This window comes from Pristiophorus japonicus, chromosome 12, assembly GCF_044704955.1.
Source record: "Pristiophorus japonicus isolate sPriJap1 chromosome 12, sPriJap1.hap1, whole genome shotgun sequence".
NCBI lineage: Eukaryota > Metazoa > Chordata > Chondrichthyes > Pristiophoridae > Pristiophorus > Pristiophorus japonicus.
Window position 1 is genome coordinate 70,661,143 of NC_091988.1, and position 18,346 is coordinate 70,679,488.

Consider the following 18,346-nt stretch of genomic DNA (forward strand, 5'->3'; position numbering starts at 1 on the left):
GCGGCTAACGTGAGTGCCCAACTCTGTATGCGGGCCGATGCATTCGCATTTATGGCCTTGTTGTCGACCAAAAGGGATGTTAGGGGTTTATGATCTGTCTCCAGCTCAAATTTTCTGCCAAACAGGTACTGGTGCATTTTTTTTTTTACTGCATATACACATGCTAGCGCTTCGTTTTCTACCATCCCATAGCCCCTTTCTGCCTGGGACAGACTTCTGGAGGCATAAGCTACCATTGGCATTCACATGCTGGAACACACACCCGACCCCATAGGACGACGCATCGCATGTTAAAACAAGTTTCTTACATGGGTCATATAACGTTAACAGTTTGTTGGAGCATAACAAATTGCGTGCTCTATCAAAAGCCCTTTCCTGGCTGTCCCCCCAGATCCAATCTCGACTTTTGCGTAGGAGCACGTGTAGTGGCTCTAACAGCGTGCTCAATTTGGGAAGATAGTTACCAAAATAGTTCAGGAGCCCCAGGAATGAACGCAGCTGCATCGTGTTACGGGGCCTGGGTGCTCTCTGGATCGTTTCCGTTTTCGACGCAGTAGGTCTGATCCCGTCAGCCGCTACCCTCCTCTCCAGGAATTCTACCTCTGAAGCTAAGAAGATGCACTTCACTTTTTTCAGTCGCATCCCTACCTGGTCCAGTCTGTGTAGCACCTCCTCCAGGTTGTGGAGGTGTTCTTCAGTATCGCGACCCATGATGAGGATGTCGTCTTGAAAAACCACCGTCCTTGGAATCGACTTGAGGAGGCTTTCCATATTTCACTGAAAGATCGCGGCGGCCGAACGAATCCCGAATGGACATCTGTTATACTCAAACAACCCCTTGTGTGTCCCAGCTCCTAGGTTATGTAAGCTGAGGTCAGGTCCAATTTTGAAAAAAGTTTGCCACCGGATACGTCGCAAAGAGGTCCTCCGCTCTCGGTAGTGGGTACTGCTCTTGGAATGACACCCGATTGATGGTGGCCTTGTAATCACCACATATCCTGACCGACCCATCCACCTTGAGCACCGGCACGATCGGCCTCGCCCAGTCACTGAATTCGACTGGCGAGATGATACCTTCCCTCAGCAGAAGGTCCAATTCGCCTTCTATCTTTTCCTGCATCACGTACGACACCGCTCTGGCCTTGTGGTGTACTGGCCTGGCGTCTGGGTTTATGTGAATCACTATCTTGGCCCCCATGAAAGTGCTGATGCCGGGTTGAAATAACGAGTCAAATTTGTCCAGGACCTGTGAGCATGATACTCGCTCCACAGAAGAAATTGCATTGACATCGCCCCTTCCAGTTCATGACAGCAAGCCAACTCATCCCCAGTAGTGTGGGACCGTCCTCCGAGACAATCCAGAGTGGCAACCTGTTCTCCGAATCTTTGTGGGTCACGACTACCGTGGCGCTGCCTAACACCAGAATGATCTCCTTTGTATATGTCCGTAGCTGTGCGTCAATCGGCAATAATTTTGGCCTCCTGGCCTTGGACACCCACAACCTTTCGAACTGTTTGATACTCATCAGGGACTGGCTGGCCCCCGTGTCTAGCTCCATTAATACTGGGATGCCATTGAGGAGCACTTTCATCATTATCGGTGGCGTTCTGGTATATGAACTGTATATGTGCTCCACATGAACTTCAGCTTCCAGCGATTTCCCCCAGTATTCATTTGGCCTCGTAGGGCTTACATCGGGCCCATCCTCCTCATACATCAACCTGGCTGCAGGCTTCCTGCACATACGAGCCAAGTGACTGCTGACGTTGCAGTTTCTGCAGGTATATTGCTGATATCTGCAAGCTCTGGCTGGGTGTTTGCCTCCACACCTCCAGCATGAGCTGGAGGCCCTGTTGTTGGAAACAAAAAGTCCATCCCAGTCAATCGTCTCTGACTGTCTCTGTAACTGTTCTTAAGCGCACCATTAACAGGTGTTGATGGCCCCATTACTGGCCGCATTGTCCATTGCGATGGCATGAATCACCATTCAGCTAGTCATTGTCTCTGTTGAATTCCCCCTTTGGGTTCGACTACATGCTGGGGCATGTCCGATTGCCCTTGTCTGCCTAAAGAACTGTGTGCCGCGTTAACAATGTTGACTCCCTGGTCGTTTGCCGCATTTGAGCCAAGATTTTTGTCATTCTGGTCTCTTCCTCCCCTGAGATAAATGTCTGGGCTATCAGAGCCGTCGCTTCTAAGGTCAAGTCTTTGGTCTCAATCAGTGTGCCCGATGCCCTCAATAAAAGTCTCACAGTATCTCCGCTCTGCATGATTCTGTGAACTTACATAGGCTCACCAGTCGCCGGAGATCTGCCACGAAGTCTGGAATGCTTTGCCCTTCTCGCCGCCGGTGCATGTAAAACCTGTGTCTCACCATGTGCATGCTGCTCACTGGTTTAAGGTGTTCCCTGATCAACTTACTGAGCTCTTCAAACGTCTTATCTGCCGGCTTCTCTGGCGCTAGAAGGTCCTTCATCAGGGAGTACGTCCTGGATCCACAAACCGTCAGGAGATGAGCCCTGCGTTTGTCGGCCGAATCCTGTCCCAACCATTCCTTAGTGACTAAACTTTGCTGTAGTCTCTCAATAAAGTTGTCCCAATCATCACCAACACAGTACCTCTCTTCTGTGCTGCTAGTGGCCATGCTCACATGGTTTAAATCCCAGTTTCTCGTCGCCAGTGAAATGTCCTTACTATACAGTATAAATGCACACAAGGCCCATACTTAAAGGTTACTGGTCACAGAGTGACCTTCTCTCATTACCAAGACCTCAAGTGATGAAGGTGGGTGGAGCTTCCCCTTTTATACCTGAAAGTCCAGGTTAGGCGTGTCTCCCACAAGTACGCCCCTTGTGGTCAATGTTCTCAAGGTGTACAACTTAGGTCAGCTTATACATAGGTTACAATGATAGTTGAATACATGACAGCCTTCATCATCACTATACCAGGATGTGTGATGTGTAATTGACGCACGAACGTCTCTCTCCCTTTCTTGGGCATTACAACGCGATTGCCCCACAATATGCAATCTGCTTAAATAGACAATTCATCCTTGCAACGAATGTACGGTTTGACCTCCTCGCACATTTGTTTAGGTATGGCAGACCAATCCCCTTTGAGGATGCAACCCTTTACCACAGATAAAATCGGGTCCTGGCTGGTCCAGGTCTTAACTTGTTGAGCCGTGACAGGGGTTCCTTCACTCTCAAAAGCATCCATGATTAACATTAGATCTGCCAGTTGTGGTATTTCCACCTCCGGTGTGGGCAACAGCAACCGGCTCAAAGCATCGGCACAATTCTCTGTGCCAGATCTGTGGCGAATGCCATAATCACAGGCAGATAATGTCAGCGCTCACCTTTGGATGCAAGATGAAGTGTTGATATTGATACCTTTGCTCTCGGAAAACAATGAAATGAGCGGCTTGTGATCAGTCTCTAATTCGAACCTCAGACCGAACATTGATGCATCTTTTTAACACTGTACATACATGCTAAAGCTTCTTTTTCTACCATGCTGTAGCCTCTTTCTGCTTTAGACAAACTTTTGGATGCATACACGACAGGTTGAAGTTTCCCCGACTCATTGGCTTGTTGGAGTACGCAACCAATTCCATATGACGATGCATTACAGGCCAAAACTAAATGTTTACATGGGTCATAATGCACCAGCAGCTTGTTCGAGCAAAGCAGATTGGTGGCTTTCTCGAAAGCTCTGTCTTGCGATGCGACCCACACCCAATCGTAGCCTTGTAGTCTCCACAGATTCTGACTGTGCCATCACTTTTCAGCACAGGAAAAATGATGTTGGCCCATTCATTAAATTCGACCGGTGATATGATCCCTTCACGCTGGAGTCTGTCCAGTTCAATTTCGACCTCCTCCCTCATCATATATGGCACTGCCCGAGCTTTATGATGGACGGGTCTTGCATCCGAGTCCACGTGGATCTGCACCTTGGCTCCCGTGAAATTGCCGATGCCTGGTTCGATCAGCGAGAGGAACTTGCTCAATACTTGGGCACATGTATCTTCCTCCGACGACAACACCTTTATGTCGTTCCAGTCGCATCTGATTTTCTCCAACCAGCTCCTGCCGAGCAGCGTTGGGCCATTGCCTGGAATAATCCACAGCGGTAACTCGTGAACTGCACCATTATATGACACATTAATTTGTGCACTGACAATCACCTTTATCAGTTCGTTGGTGTACGTGCGCAGCTTGGTGTTAACAGGGCTCAGCCTTGGCCTCACAATCTTAGTATCACACAGCTCATTAAATGTCCTCTCGTTCATGATCGATTGACTCGCCCCTGTGTCCAGTTCCATCAATACTGGTATCCCGTTAAACTTCACATTAATCAAAATTGGTTTACTCTTGGTTATGAAAGAGTACAGTCCATAGACTTCCTCCTCTGGCATCTTGGATTGCGTATCCGGATCCGCACTAGTCTGACTCTCATCCTCCACGTGGTGTGTCACAGCTCGCTTGCTCATCTGCGGACACTTGCGTTGGAGATGCCCCACTCTCAGACAGTCTTTGCAACTATATTGCTTAAATCGGCACTGCTGGTGCCGATGATTTCCCCCACAATGCCAACACGAAGAAGTCAGATACATTCCCGCTGGCGGACTTTGGGCAGCCACAGGTTTCCCGAACGCAGCCGGATAGGCCCTGCCATGTGCCGCTCTGCCGAACGCCAGATCAATCACATTTACAGCACTTGCCGAGGTTCGGTTCTTCACCGCTATTTGCTTTAGACTCCTGTCCATCGTCATACATGATTGAGCGATCTGGATGGCCCTTTTTAAATCCAACTCCTCCACCGCCAGAAGTTTTCACAGGATCATCTCGTGGTTGATACCGATAACAAAGAAGGCCCGCAGCGTGTCTGCCAACACCGTCCCGAACTTGCACGGTCCCGCTAGACATCTCAGGTCGACAACGAATTCCACTGCGCTCTGGCCCTCCGATCGAACGTGTGTGTAAAACCTGTATCTCGAGATGATGCCGCTGTCGTCTGGCTTGAGGTGCTCCCGTACCAATGTACACAATTCCTCATACGTTTTCTCTGTTGGATCACTAGGCAAGAGTAGATTCTTTATCAGACCGTAGATCTTTGAACCGCACACAGTGAGGAACACGGCCCGGGGCCGATCTGCATCGTCGACCCCCTCCATTACTGGTTCAAACGGCTCACAAAGTCTGCCCAATCTTCTCCCTCCATGAATCGCTCTAAAAATCCAATCGTGCTCATTTTGCAAACAAAGGTTCTTGTATTCTCGTCGCCAAATGTTATGTATGCAATAAAGGTTCAAACTGAGAACTGTTTAACTATGTGAGGTACAACCTTGGCTCTGCTTTATTTAGACCCAAAGTGCCTGACTCTCAAAATGGCTGGCCTTTTATACCTGAGCAGCATCATGTGCATACTGCTCAGTGGCCTCCAATAATTATGGCATCTGATGGCTACAAACAGAATGTACATACATGACAAATCCAGAGAAGTATAAGGTAATGTTTTTGGGGAGGGTTAACAAGGAAAGGGAATACACATTAAATGGTACGACACTGAAAAGTGTAGAGGAACAAAGAGACCTTGGAGTGCAGGTCCACAGATCCCTGAAGGTGGCAGGCCAGGTAGATAAGGTGGTTAAGAAGGCATATGGAATATTTGCCTTTATTAGCTGAGGCATAGAATACAAGAGCAGGGGGGGTTATGCTTGAACTGTATAAAACACTAGTTATGTCACAGCTAGAGTACTGCATGCAGTTCTGGTCACCACATTACAGGAAGGATGTGATTGCACTAGAGAGAGTACAGAGGAGATTTACAAGGATGTTTCCAGAACTGGAGAATTTTAACTATGAGGAAAGATTGGATAGGCTGGGGTTATTTTCTTTGGAACAGAGGAGGCTGAGGGGAAACCTTATTGAAGTGTATAAAATTATGAGGGGCCTAGATAGAGTGGCTAGGAAGGACCTGTTTCCCTTAGCAGAGGGGTCAACAACTAGGGGGCATAGATTTAAAGTGATTGGTAGGAGGTTTAGAGGGGATTTGAGGGGAAATTTCTTCACCCAGAGGGTGGTGGGGGTCTGGAACTCACTGCCTGAAAGGTTGGTAGAGGCAGAAATCCTCACCACATTTAAGAAGTACTTGGATGTGCACTTAAAGTGCCGTAACCTGCAGGGCTACGGACTTAGAGCTGGAAAGTGGGATTAGGCTGGGTAGCCTCTTGGCCACCGGCGTGGACACGATGGGCCGAATGGACTCCTTCTGTGCTGTAAATTTCTCTGATTCTAGACAAGGTCCAACTAAGCAAGCCTGAGGTGAGACTAGTGCGAAGAGACCTTTAGACTGATTCTGTGATCAGATTCTCCCAACAAGGGACGATGGGCACAGACCCAAGGGCAGCATCCTGACTTCCTGAGAGCACTTAACATTAAAAAAGGTAGAGTTGGTTAAAAATATGTTCAAGATTAGAATATGAGGGGCAGATATTATAAACATAGGAATAGCAGGCCATTCGGTCCCTCAAGCCTACTCCACCATTCATTACGATCACGGCTGATCTTCAACCTCAACTCCACCTTCCAGCCCGATCCCCATATCCCTCGAAACAAAAGCAAAATACTGTGGATGCTGGAATCTGAAATAAAAACAGAAAATGCCAGAAATCTCAGTGGGTCAGGCAGCATCTGTGTAGGGAAAATCAGAGTTAACGTTTCGGGTCGACGACGCTTCCTCAGATTTCCTTAGAGTCCAAAAATCTATCTATCTTGGCCTTAAATCTCATCAGGGACCTAACTCCATATATTCACCTTTGCCCCATGTCCTTTAATATCTTTGGTTAACAGAAATCTATGTGTAGAAATGTTTCCTAGTTTCACTCCTGAAAGGTCTGTTTCTAATTTTATAGATTATGTCCCCTTGTCGTAGTCTCACCAACCAGCGGAAATAGTTTATCTCCATCTACCTTATCTGTTCCCCTTAATATCCTGAAAACTTCAATCAAAATAGTGGCCATGGGATTTTTTACGCTCACCTAAGAGGGCAGGCTTAACGTCTTAACATTGGTTCAACATGTCATCCAAAAGATAGCCCCTCCGACAGTGCAGTGCTCCCTCAGTACCGCCCCCCTGACAGTGCGGCGCTCCCTCAGTACCGCTCCTCCAGCAGTGCGGCGCTTCCTCAGTACCGCCCCTCCGACAGTGCGACGCTCCCTCAGTACTGCCCCTCCGACAGTGCAGTGTTCCCTCAGTACTGCCCCTCCGACAGTGCAGTGTTCCCTCAGTACTGCCCCTCCGACAGTGCAGTGTTCCCTCAGTACTGCAGTGTTCCCTCAGTACTGCCCCTCCGACAGTGCGGCGCTCCCTCAGTACCGCCCCGCTGAAAGTGCAGCGTTCCCTCAGTACCGCCCCTCCGACAGTGCAGCACTCCCTCAGTACTGCCCTTCCGACAGTGCAGTGCTCCCTCAGTACTGCCCCTCCGACAGTGCAGCACTCCCTCAGTACTGCCCTTCCGACAGTGCAGCACTCCCTCAGTACTGCCCCTCCGACCGTACAGTGCTCCCTTAGTACTGCCACTGGGTGTGTCAGCCTGTATTTTGTTCTCAAATCTCTGGTGTGGGGCTTGATCCCACGCCCTTCTGACTCAGAGGCGAGAGTGCTAACCACTGAGCCCTGGCTGATATCGAATAAGGGCATCACCACCACAGCCTGTTAATCTGTCGATGTTCACCTTCAGTTAAGCCACCCAACAACCTTAGACTTGTTTTCTAAACAGAGACAGACTGGAGCCAGACTCTCCGAGGACAGATGTTTATGTGTGAATATATCGATCGGTCTGTTTGGCCACCGTTACACAATCAGTGGGATCCCCTCGAAAATTCAGCTGCCTAAAGCCCATTTAAAGTTGTATTTAGCCTATTGATAAATGCCCACCTCGCCAGTGACGCACACATCCTGCAAATTAATTATAAAAAAGACCCTGTAACTCTCGAACCCCTTTCTTAAAAATTATTGACACAGCTCATTTTATACATGCATCATCTGATACAGAATTAAACAAATTGACAAAAGTTCTTCTAAGAACTGGGTGGTTATAACTACCTGTATCAGGAAAGGATGAACTGGCTGGGGATGTTTTCTCTGGAAAAGTGAAGGTTGAGGGGCGACCTGATAGAGGTCTGTAAAATAATGAAAGGGTTCGATAGGGTGGAGAACGTAGAGAAGATGTTTCCACTTGTGGGGGAGACCAGAACTAGGGGCCATCAATATAAGATATTCACCAATAAATCCAATAGGGAATTCAACAACAACAACTTGTATTTATATGGCACCTTTAACGTAGTAAAACGTCCCAAGGCGCTTCACAGGAGTGTTATAAGACAACAATTTGACACCGAGCCACATAAGAAGCAATTACGGCAGATGACCGAAGGCTTGGTCAAAGAGGTAGGTTTTAAGGAGAGTCTTAAAGGAGGAAAGGTTGAGAGGTTTAGAGAGGGAGTTCCAGAGCTTGGGGCCCAGGCAACAGAAGGCACGGCCCGTGAGCGATTATAATCAGGGATGCTCAAGAGGCCAGAATTAGAGGAGCACAGACATCTCGGGGAGTTGTGAGGCTGAAGGAGATTACAGAGATAGGGAGGGGCGAGGCCATGTAGAGATTTGTAAACCAGGATGAGAATTTTGAAATCAAGGCCAATAACTGGGAGCCAATGTAGGTCAGCGAGCACTGGGGTGCTGCTAGACGGGTTGATGTGTTTTCAAGCAATAAAACAGACCAAATACACAAATTTCATCCATGCCATCGTGGCCAATGAGACCTGGCTCTCCACACAGCGGGTTTGGCCAAACAAGTTCCCCGTGAAGTCCTGAGGTGTTCGGTTTAAAGAAAGTAGGAACTTCCATTTGTGGCCTCCGTACGTCCCAGAGTGCTTCACCGCCAATGAATGGCGTACCTTAAGTGTAGTCACTGTTGTAATGTCTTGTAATTGGGGCCAGAGGAGCCCAGGGGCAGCACGGGCCAGCCACACTGCGATACGTGTGCGCACTAGGCCCATGCACCAGAGCTGGTCTCCAGTCGTCTTGGTTTATCCTTGCCCCTGGACCAAGACCTAGCTCTGTCAAGCCCGTGTGGTGGCTGGTGTGCAACAGCCACCACGTTAAAAAAATCCACAGGCATCTTCCACCCTTCAGGATGTAGTTTGGGATCTGGAATATTAGGTCCTTCATCAAAACACCTGTGAACTCGTCTCTTTTTGGTGTGGAAGCAAGTCATCCTCGATACGAGGGACTGCCTATGATGATGATGATGATGGGTGAGCGGGGTTGGTGCAAGTTGCGACATGGGCAGACGAATTTTGGATCACCTGGTGTACGTAGGGTAGGGTAGACCAGCCAGGAGTGTGTTGGAATAGTCAAGTCTAGAGGTAACAAAGGCATGGATGAGGGCTTCAGCAGCGGATGAGCTGAGGCAGGGGCGCAGATGGGCGCTTTACGGAGGTGAAAATAGGCGGTCTTAGTTATGCTGCAGGTATGTGCTATGTGATATACATATTGGCTGAAGCCATTTTAAAGTCATATTTAGCCTATTGATAAATGCCGACCTTGCCAGTGACACCCACATCCCACAAATTAATTATAAAAAAAGACCCTTTAACCCTCAAACCCCTTAAAAAATGTATCTATCCAGCTCATTTTATACATGCATCATCTGATTCAGAATTAAACAAATTGACAAAAGTTGTTCTAAGAACTGAGAGGTTATAACTCAGCTGAACAGGCTGGGTCTCTTTTCTCTAGAAAGGAGAAGGCTGAGGAGTGACCTGATCGAGGTCTTTAAATTTATGAAAGGTTTTGATCGGGTAGACATGGGGGAGATATTTCCACTTGTGACCTGAACTAGGGGGCCATCAATATAAGACAGTCACTGATAAATCCAAAGGGAACTCAGGGGAAACTTCTTTACCCAGAGGGTGGTGAGAATGTGGAACTCGCTGCCACAGGGAGTGGTTGAGGCGAATAGTATAGATCCATTTAAGGGAAGGCTGAATAAACACATGAGGGAGAAAGGAATAGAAGGATATGTTGATGGGGTGAGAGGAAGAGGGGTCAGAGGAGGCTGGTGTGGAGCATAAACACCGGCATGGACTCGATGGGCCGAATGGCTTTTTTCTGTGCTGTAAATACTGTGTCATTGGCTAAACCTGCCAGTGTCAGCTCGTGTCTTGGTGTGAATGTCACTGAGAGATCTGGAGAGGCAATCTCTCCCAAGTCTCCGCCAATACCATTGATCCCACGGCCAGGATACCAAACCTAGACCGGCTGATCACTTTGTTGCACACCCTCGTCCTGGAAATAAGAAGGCTGAGGGGTGACCTAATAGAGGGCTTAAAAATCAACCCGAAACGTTAACTCTGCTTCTCTCTCCACTGAAACATATTATCTGGTCATGATCACAATGCTGTTTGTGGGAGCTTGCTGTGCGCAAATTGAGCTGCCTCGTTTCCTACATTACAACACTGACTACACTTCAAAAAGTACTTCATTGGCTGTAAAGTGCTTTGGGATGTCTTGAGGTGGTGAAATGCACTATAGAAATACAAGTCTTTCTTTCTTGCTTCTTTTATCACTAAATGCCGGCCTTGTCAGCGACGCCCACATCTGAGAATTAGAGAAAAGAATATGTCTCTATAATCCTCCAACACGTTTCATAACAGGTATTGATCGAGCTCCTTGTTTAAATGCAGAGGTTCTTTGAAATCGCTAATCTTGCTTAAGGCAGCTTTGTATCTTGTCTGGATAAGAACATAAGAAATAAGAGTTGGCCATTTGGCCCCTCGAGCCTGCCCCGCCATTCAATAAGATCATGGCTGCTCTGATCTTGGGCTCAGCTCCACTTCCCTGCCCGCTCCCGATAACCCTTGACTCCGTTATCGTTCAAAAATCTGTCTATCTCCACCTTGAATATATTCAACGACCCCCACCTCCAGTCTAGATGTGGTTATGTTACAGGTGCTACACAAATTAATATTGTTGTCCTCAGACCAGTCGCTGTGGAAACCGCTCTCAAAAAAAGAAGTCACAAGGAATTGACACGAGAAGATCGAGGCCCATTGATCGGAGGTTCAGCTGCGATCAGTCCATTAAAGGAAAGTGCTTTCATTTCACGAGACATCCTTGTGATTTTGAGTTAATCATCTTTGGTCACTAAGCACCAGTGAAAGCTGTTCATTGTTGGGATGTGATATGAATCTCCACAACCTGCATCTTGTTTTTTTACCTCAACATGTCAACACAGGAGTAGGTCTTTGCAATAATATTTGTTACTCACCTTGCCTAAGCTCTGGAATTTCCTCCCTGAACCTCTTTGCCTCTCTTTCCTCCTTTAAGATACTCCTTAAATCCTACCTCTTTGTCCAAGCCTTTGGTCACCTAATATCGCCTTACGTGTACTGGGGCCAATATTTATCCCTCAGTCAACATCACTTAAAAAAAAGATTATCTGGTCATTATCACATTGCTGTTTGTGGGAGCTTGCTGTGCGCAAATTGGTTGCCGTGTTTCCCACATTACAACAGTGACTACACTCCGTTGGATGTAAAGCACTTTATGACGCCCTGAGGTTGTGAAAGGCGCTATAGAAACGCAAGCCTTTCTTTTTCTTATATGAGTCGGTGTCAAATTTTGTTTGATTTATGCTCCTGTGAGGTGCCCTGGGATGTTTTACTACGTTAAAAAGTGCTATATAAATGCGAGTTGTTGTAGCTTGATTTGCACCATGATCTCTTCAGGCACTGCTATCCATGCCTAACTCGCTGGTTAACCGATGGAACTAACTCAACGCAACTCTATCTTCCATACCTTAGATCTTACCAACTTGTATTTATATAGCACCTTTAACATAGTAAAATGTCCCGAGGCATTTCACAGGAGCGTTTTAAGACAAAACAAATAAATTTGACACTGAGTCACATAAGAAGAAATTACGGTAGATGGCCAAAATCTTGGTCAAAGAGGTATGTTTAAGGAGCATCTTAAAGGAGGAAAGAGAGGTAGAGGGGGAGAGGTTTAGAGAGGGAGTTCCAGAGCTTGGGGCCCAGGCAGCTGAAGGCACAGCCACCAATGGTTGAGCAATTAGAATCAGGGATGCTCAAGGGGGCAGAATTGGAGGAGCGCAGACATCTCGGGGGGGTTGTGGGGCTGGAGGAGATTACAGAGATAGGGAGGGGCAAGGCCATGGAGGGATTTAAAAACAAGGATGAGAATAGGAAAGCCTCATACAAGAAAAGGCCATTTGGCCCACAACACGACTCCTCCCACAGCCCAGGGACATCGATTATACACTCCCCTGCCCTCCCTCTCCCAGGATATGTATCAAGTGGACTACATTTCAACTGTGACTACACTTTTAAAAGTGCTCCATTGACTATAAAACGCTTTGGGACTTCCGTTGGTCATGAAAGGCGCTACAGAAATGCAAGTTTTTCTTCTATACACTCTCTTCAACCCCAGTCTACATCAAACACAGGGGTACGGCAGTGTCGTGGCTCTGTTACTGGACTAATATTCCAGATTATTCAAGGGGTTCAATATTGACAAGAGTTCTACGAAGAACTGGGAGGTTATAGCTATCAGGAAAGATTGGACAGGTTGAGGCTGTTTCCTCTAGAAAAAGACTGAAGGGTGACCTGATAGAGATCTTTCAAATTATGAAGCGGTTTGATAGAGTAGAAGCAGAGAAGATGTCTCCACTTGTGGGGGACTCCAGAACTAGGGGCCATCAATACAAGATCGTCACTAATGTATACAATATAAGAGATCCAATGGGGAATTCAGGAGAAACTTCTTTACCCAGAGAGTGGTGAGAATGTGGAACTCGCTGCCACAGGGAGGGGTTGAGGCGAATAGCAGAGATACATTTAAGGGGCAGCTGGATAAACACATGAGGGAGAAAGGAATAGGAGGATATCGTGATGGGGGGAGATGAAGAGAGGTGGGAGGAGGCTGGTGTGGAAGATGAACACCGGCACGGAGCTGATGGGCCGAATGGCCTGTTTCTGTGTACACTCGATGTAATTTGGGTAGTCGGGAGGATAAGCGGCAATATCCCGGTAACAATCGGCCACGGCCATGAAGGAGGGCGATGAAAAGGACAAGCAGAAACAAACAAACAACAAAGAAAGTTGGCAAATCCTCTGGAGCAATTTCATAAATAACATTTTTCCCGATGGAAGGCCAGTTACGCAACTTTGCGTTTCAGTGATCTAAACATCACATGGTCCGTTTAGCATTGCCAAACAATGTCCCTCACAACCCGCTGTGAGTCAGTCCCTTCAGGGGTCTCGGGAAACTAGTACATGAAAAATTTTGAATGAGGAGCAAAGATTTTTCTCCACGTCGATTTAAGTTCAGATCTTTGTGAGCGCCGCACTTTATCTCACGCACTGCCATAGATTCCATAAAAATCAGATTGAGATAAAGGACGGAACATGACTCATGGAATGTGAGCCAAACAGCTGCTGCTTTGTTTTTTTTAAACAGGTTCAGACAGAAAAGTTGCACAAAACAAGGGTCAGGGGCTGGACAAACAGGCCCAGTCTGATCGTAGGTTAAAGGCTTGCATTTTTACAGCACCTTTCACCACCACCAGACGTGCTTGACAGCCAATGAAGTCATCTTTGAAGTGTAGTCACTTAGCCAATTTGTGCACAGCAAGCTCCCACAAACAGCAATGTGATAATGATCAAGTGATGTGTTTTTAGTGATGTTCGTTGAGAGATAAATATCGACCAGCGCACCTGGGAGAACTCCCCTGCCCTCCTTTGAAATAGTGCCATGGGATCTTTTACATCCACCCAAGAGCTCATCTGAAAGACGGCACCTCAGACAGTGCAGCGCTCCCTCAGTACTGCCCCTCCAACAGTGCAGCACTTCCTCAGTAATGCCCCTCCGACACTGCAGCGCTCCCTCAGTATTGCCCCTCCGACAGTGCAGCACTCCCTCAGTACTGCCCCTCCGACGTGCAGCGCTCGCTCAGCGCTGCCCCTCCAACAGTGCAGCGCTCCCTCAGTACTGACCTTCCGACAGTGCAGCGCTCCCTCAGCACTGACCCTCCGACAGTGCAGCGCTCCCTCAGGGAGTGTCAGCCTAGATTTTGGTGCTCAAGTCTGTGGAGTGAGAGTTGAACCCACGACCTTCTGAATCAGAGGCAAGTGTGTTACCCACTGAGCCACAGCGGACAGTGTGTTAGAGAGATAAGTTCAACCTAGGCTGTAGATGTGAGAGTTCAATTGGAGTCGAGGAGTAACGGGATGTGGGGGTACAGATTCACAAATCACTAGAAGTAGAGAAGCAGGTTAATAAGGCCATACAAAGCAAACCAAGAACTGGGACTCATTTCTAGAGGGATAGAGTTGAAAAGTAGAGAAATGATGTTAAACCTGTGTTGAACCTTGGTTAGACCAGACTTGGAGCACTGTAAAGAGGATACAGAGACGGTGCAGAGAAGATTTACTAGGATGATACCAGAATTGAGAGGGTATACCCATCAGGAAAGATTGAACAGGCTGGAACTCTTTTCTCTAGAAAAAAGGCTGAGAAGACCTGATGGAGGTCTTTAAGATCATGAAAGGGTTCGATAGGGTAGAAGCAGAGATGATGTTTCCACTTGTGGGGAAGACCAGAACTAGGGGCCATCAATATAAGATAGTCCCAATAAATCCAATAAGGAGAAATGTCTTTACCCAGAGAGTGAGAATGTGGTTGAGGCGAATAGCAGAGATACATTTAAGGGGAAGCTGGATAAACACATGAGGGAGAAAGGAATAGAAGGATATGGTGATGGGGGGAGATGAAGAGGGGGGGGGGGGGGGAGGAGGCTGGTGTGGAGCATAAACACCGGCACGGAGCTGATGGGCCGAATGGCTCGTTTCTGTGCTCTGCATTCGATGTAATTTGGGTTGGAGGAGGATAAGCGACAGTATCCCGGTAACAATGAGCCACGGTCAAGAAGGAGGGCGATGAAAAGGGCGAGTAGAAACAAACAACAAAGAAAGTTGGCAAAGCCTCTGGAGCAGTTTCATAAATAAAAATTTTCCCGATGGGAACGCAACTTTTCACTGTGATTCCAACATCGCATTGTCTGTCTCGTAAACAGAAACATTGCCAAACATTTTGTTTTGATCGCAACGCAGTGTCCTTTAATGTGCAATAAACATCTACGCCGTTTCTTCCATTAACCTTTAGCTTGCCAGAGGGTTGAGGCAAGTTCCAGCCTGCTCCGGGAGGCTGACTGCTATTTGTTTGTTACCTCATGCCTTAGACAGTAAAACACACTGATGTCCCAGTAATAAAACTCGCAAACATACACATTAAATGGTAGAACACTGAAGGGTGTAGAGGAACAAAGGGACCTTGGAGTGCAGGTCCACAGATCCCTGAAGGTAGCAGGCCAGGTGGATAAGGTGGTTAAGAAGGCACACGGAATACTTGTCTTTACTGGCCGAGGCATGGAATACAAGAGCAGGGAGGTTATGCTTGAACTGAATAAAACACTGGTTAGGCCGCAGCTGGAGTACTGCGTGCAGTTCTGGTCACCACATTACAGGAAGATGTGATTGCGCTGGAAAGGCTGCAGAGGAGATTTACAGAATGCTGCCTGGGCTGGAGAATTTTAGCTATGAGGAAAGATTGGAGATTCTGGGTCTGTTTTCTTTGGAACAGAGGAGGCTGAGGGGAGAACTTATTTGAGATGCATAAAATTATGAGGGGCCTGGATAGAGTGGATAGGAAGGACCCATTTCTCTTGGAAGAGGGGTCAACAATCAGGAGGCCTAGATTTAAAGTAATTGGGGGGAGTGTTAGAGGGGATTTGAGGGGAAATTTCTTCACCCAGAGGGTGGTAGGGGTCTGGAACTCTCTGCCTGAAAGAGTGGTAGAGGCAGAAACCCTCACCACATTTAAAAAGTACTTGGATGTGCACTTGAAATGCCGTAACCTACAGGGCTATGGACCAAGAGCTGGAAAGCGGGATTATGCTGGATAGCTCTTGGTCAACCGGCACAGACACGATGGGCTGAAATGGCCTCCTTCTGTGCTGATAATTTCCATGATTCTATGATAAACTACAGGAATAAATCTATTATTCGGATATTAACCCCATAAAAATATATCCACTGGTCACTATTTTAATGGAAGTTATATTACATTAACCCTTTAATTTTGTTACTCCTGCTACATCGAACTATAGGAACAGGAGAAGAACATTCAGCCCCTCGAGTCTGTTCCGCCATTCAATGAGATCATGGTTGATCTGCGACCTAACTCCATATACCCACCTTTGGCCCATATCCCTTGACAATTGATCTAGCATCAATTGCCGTTTGCGGAAGAGAGTTCCGAACTTCCACCACCCTTTGTGTCTAGAAGTGTTTCCTAATTTCACTCCTGTTGTTCCCATTTTCCTTTTCTTTCCCATTCTGCTTTCCGACTTAATTTGCTCTACCCTAAACTTACACTACCGTATCCTAACCCAAACGCTGCACTAACGTTGACATAACCCTACACTACACCAACTCTGACCTAACCTAATCCTGTCCCAACTCTAACCCTACACTACCCCAACTCTGACCTAACCTAATCCTGTCCCTATTCTTACCCTACACTACCCCAACTCTGACCTAACCTAATCCTGTCCCTACTCTATCCCTACACTACCCCAACTCTGACCTAACCTAATCCTGTCCCTACTCTAACCCTACACTACCTGAATACAAAACCTTATCCAAATCCATCTTTCGGTTGAGACGTTAAACCGAGGCCCTGTCTGCCCTCCCAGTTGGACGTGAAAGATCCCATGACACTATTTTGAAGAGGAGCAGGGGCGTTATCCCCAGTGTCCTGGGGCCAATATTTATCCCTTAAAAAACATCACATATACAGATTATCTGGTCATTATCACATTGCTGATGGGGAAGCTTGATGTGCGCAAATCGGCTGCCACGTTTCCTACATTACAACAGTGACTACACTCCAAAAGTACTTTTTATTGGCTTTCTTTCTTTTCTTCTTAGCCATAGCATGACGCTATCCCTGCCTTTACCCACCCCTTCACCTCTTCTCCTTGTTACAGATGCTCTTCTCTCTCCGGGCGAGAGGCGGGACCAGTTTTGAAAAAGTGCATTTTCACCAAGTCAAAACCGCCACGAGCAGGTTCTTTTCTCAACCAATTGAAAGGAAGATGAATGTGATCACCTTTCACACACGGAATCTGGAAGAGGGTGGTGAGATCAGCAATATGCTGCCACACACTGTATCGTGATGTCACTCACACCTGTGAATACAGCCATGCTACCTGAATCTTTACATATGCAGAGCCGGGTGAAGACAATTTTTTTTAACAAGTGTGCCTAAATCATCAATGAAGTGTAGTCACTGTTGTATTGTAGGAAACGTGCAGCCATATTGTGCACAGCAAGCTCCCACGAACAGCACTGTGATAATGACCAGATAATCTGTTTTTAGTGATGTTGATTGAGGGATTACAAGAAAGGAGGAACTTGGAGGAGGATTTTCTGGAGTGCATAAGGGATGGTTTTTTAGACCAATATGTCGAGGAACCAACTAGGGGGGAGGCCATCTTAGACTGGGTGTTATGTAATGAGAAAGGATTAATTAGCAATCTCGTTGTGCGAGGCCCCTTGGGGAAGAGTGACCATAATATGGTGGAATTCTGCATTAGGATGGAGAATGAAACAGTTAATTCAGAGACCATGGTCCAGAACTTAAAGAAGGCTAACTTTGAAGGTATGAGGCGTGAATTGGCTGAGATGGATTGGCGAATGATACTTAAGGGGTTGACTGTGGATGGGCAATGGCAGACATTTAGAGACCGCATGGATGAACTACAACAATTGTACATTCCTGTCTGGCATAGAAATAAAAAAGGGAAGGTGGCTCAACCGTGGCTATCAAGGGAAATCAGGGATAGTATTAAAGCCAAGGAAGTGGCATACAAATTGGCCAGAAATAGCAGCGAACCTGGGGACTGGGAGAAATTTAGAACTCAGCAGAGGAGGACAAAGGGTTTGATTAGGGCAGGGAAAATGGAGTATGAGAAGAAGCTTGCAGGGAACATTAAGACGGATTGCAAAAGTTTCTATAGATATGTAAAGAGAAAAAGGTTAGTAAAGACAAATGTAGGTCCCCTGCAGTCAGAATCAGGGGAAGTCATAACGGGGAACAAAGAAATGGCGGACCAATTGAACAAGTACTTTGGTTCGGTATTCACGAAGGAGGACACGAACAACCTTCCGGTTATAAAAGGGGTCGGGGGGTCTAG

At 47.0% G+C, this 18,346-nt stretch overlaps 1 protein-coding gene across 1 annotated transcript in view; it reads left to right on the forward strand.

Moving 5' to 3' along the window:
- LOC139277325 (netrin-4-like) overlaps positions 1-17,214 on the forward strand; it is a 51,675-nt gene extending 34,461 nt beyond the window's left edge. The window contains exon 10 of the mRNA XM_070895643.1: positions 17,138-17,214. Within this exon, the coding sequence (XP_070751744.1) occupies positions 17,138-17,178 (41 nt within the window). The 3' untranslated portion in view covers positions 17,179-17,214. The remainder of the gene's footprint in view (positions 1-17,137) is intronic.
- The last annotated feature ends 1,132 nt before the right edge of the window (positions 17,215-18,346 follow it).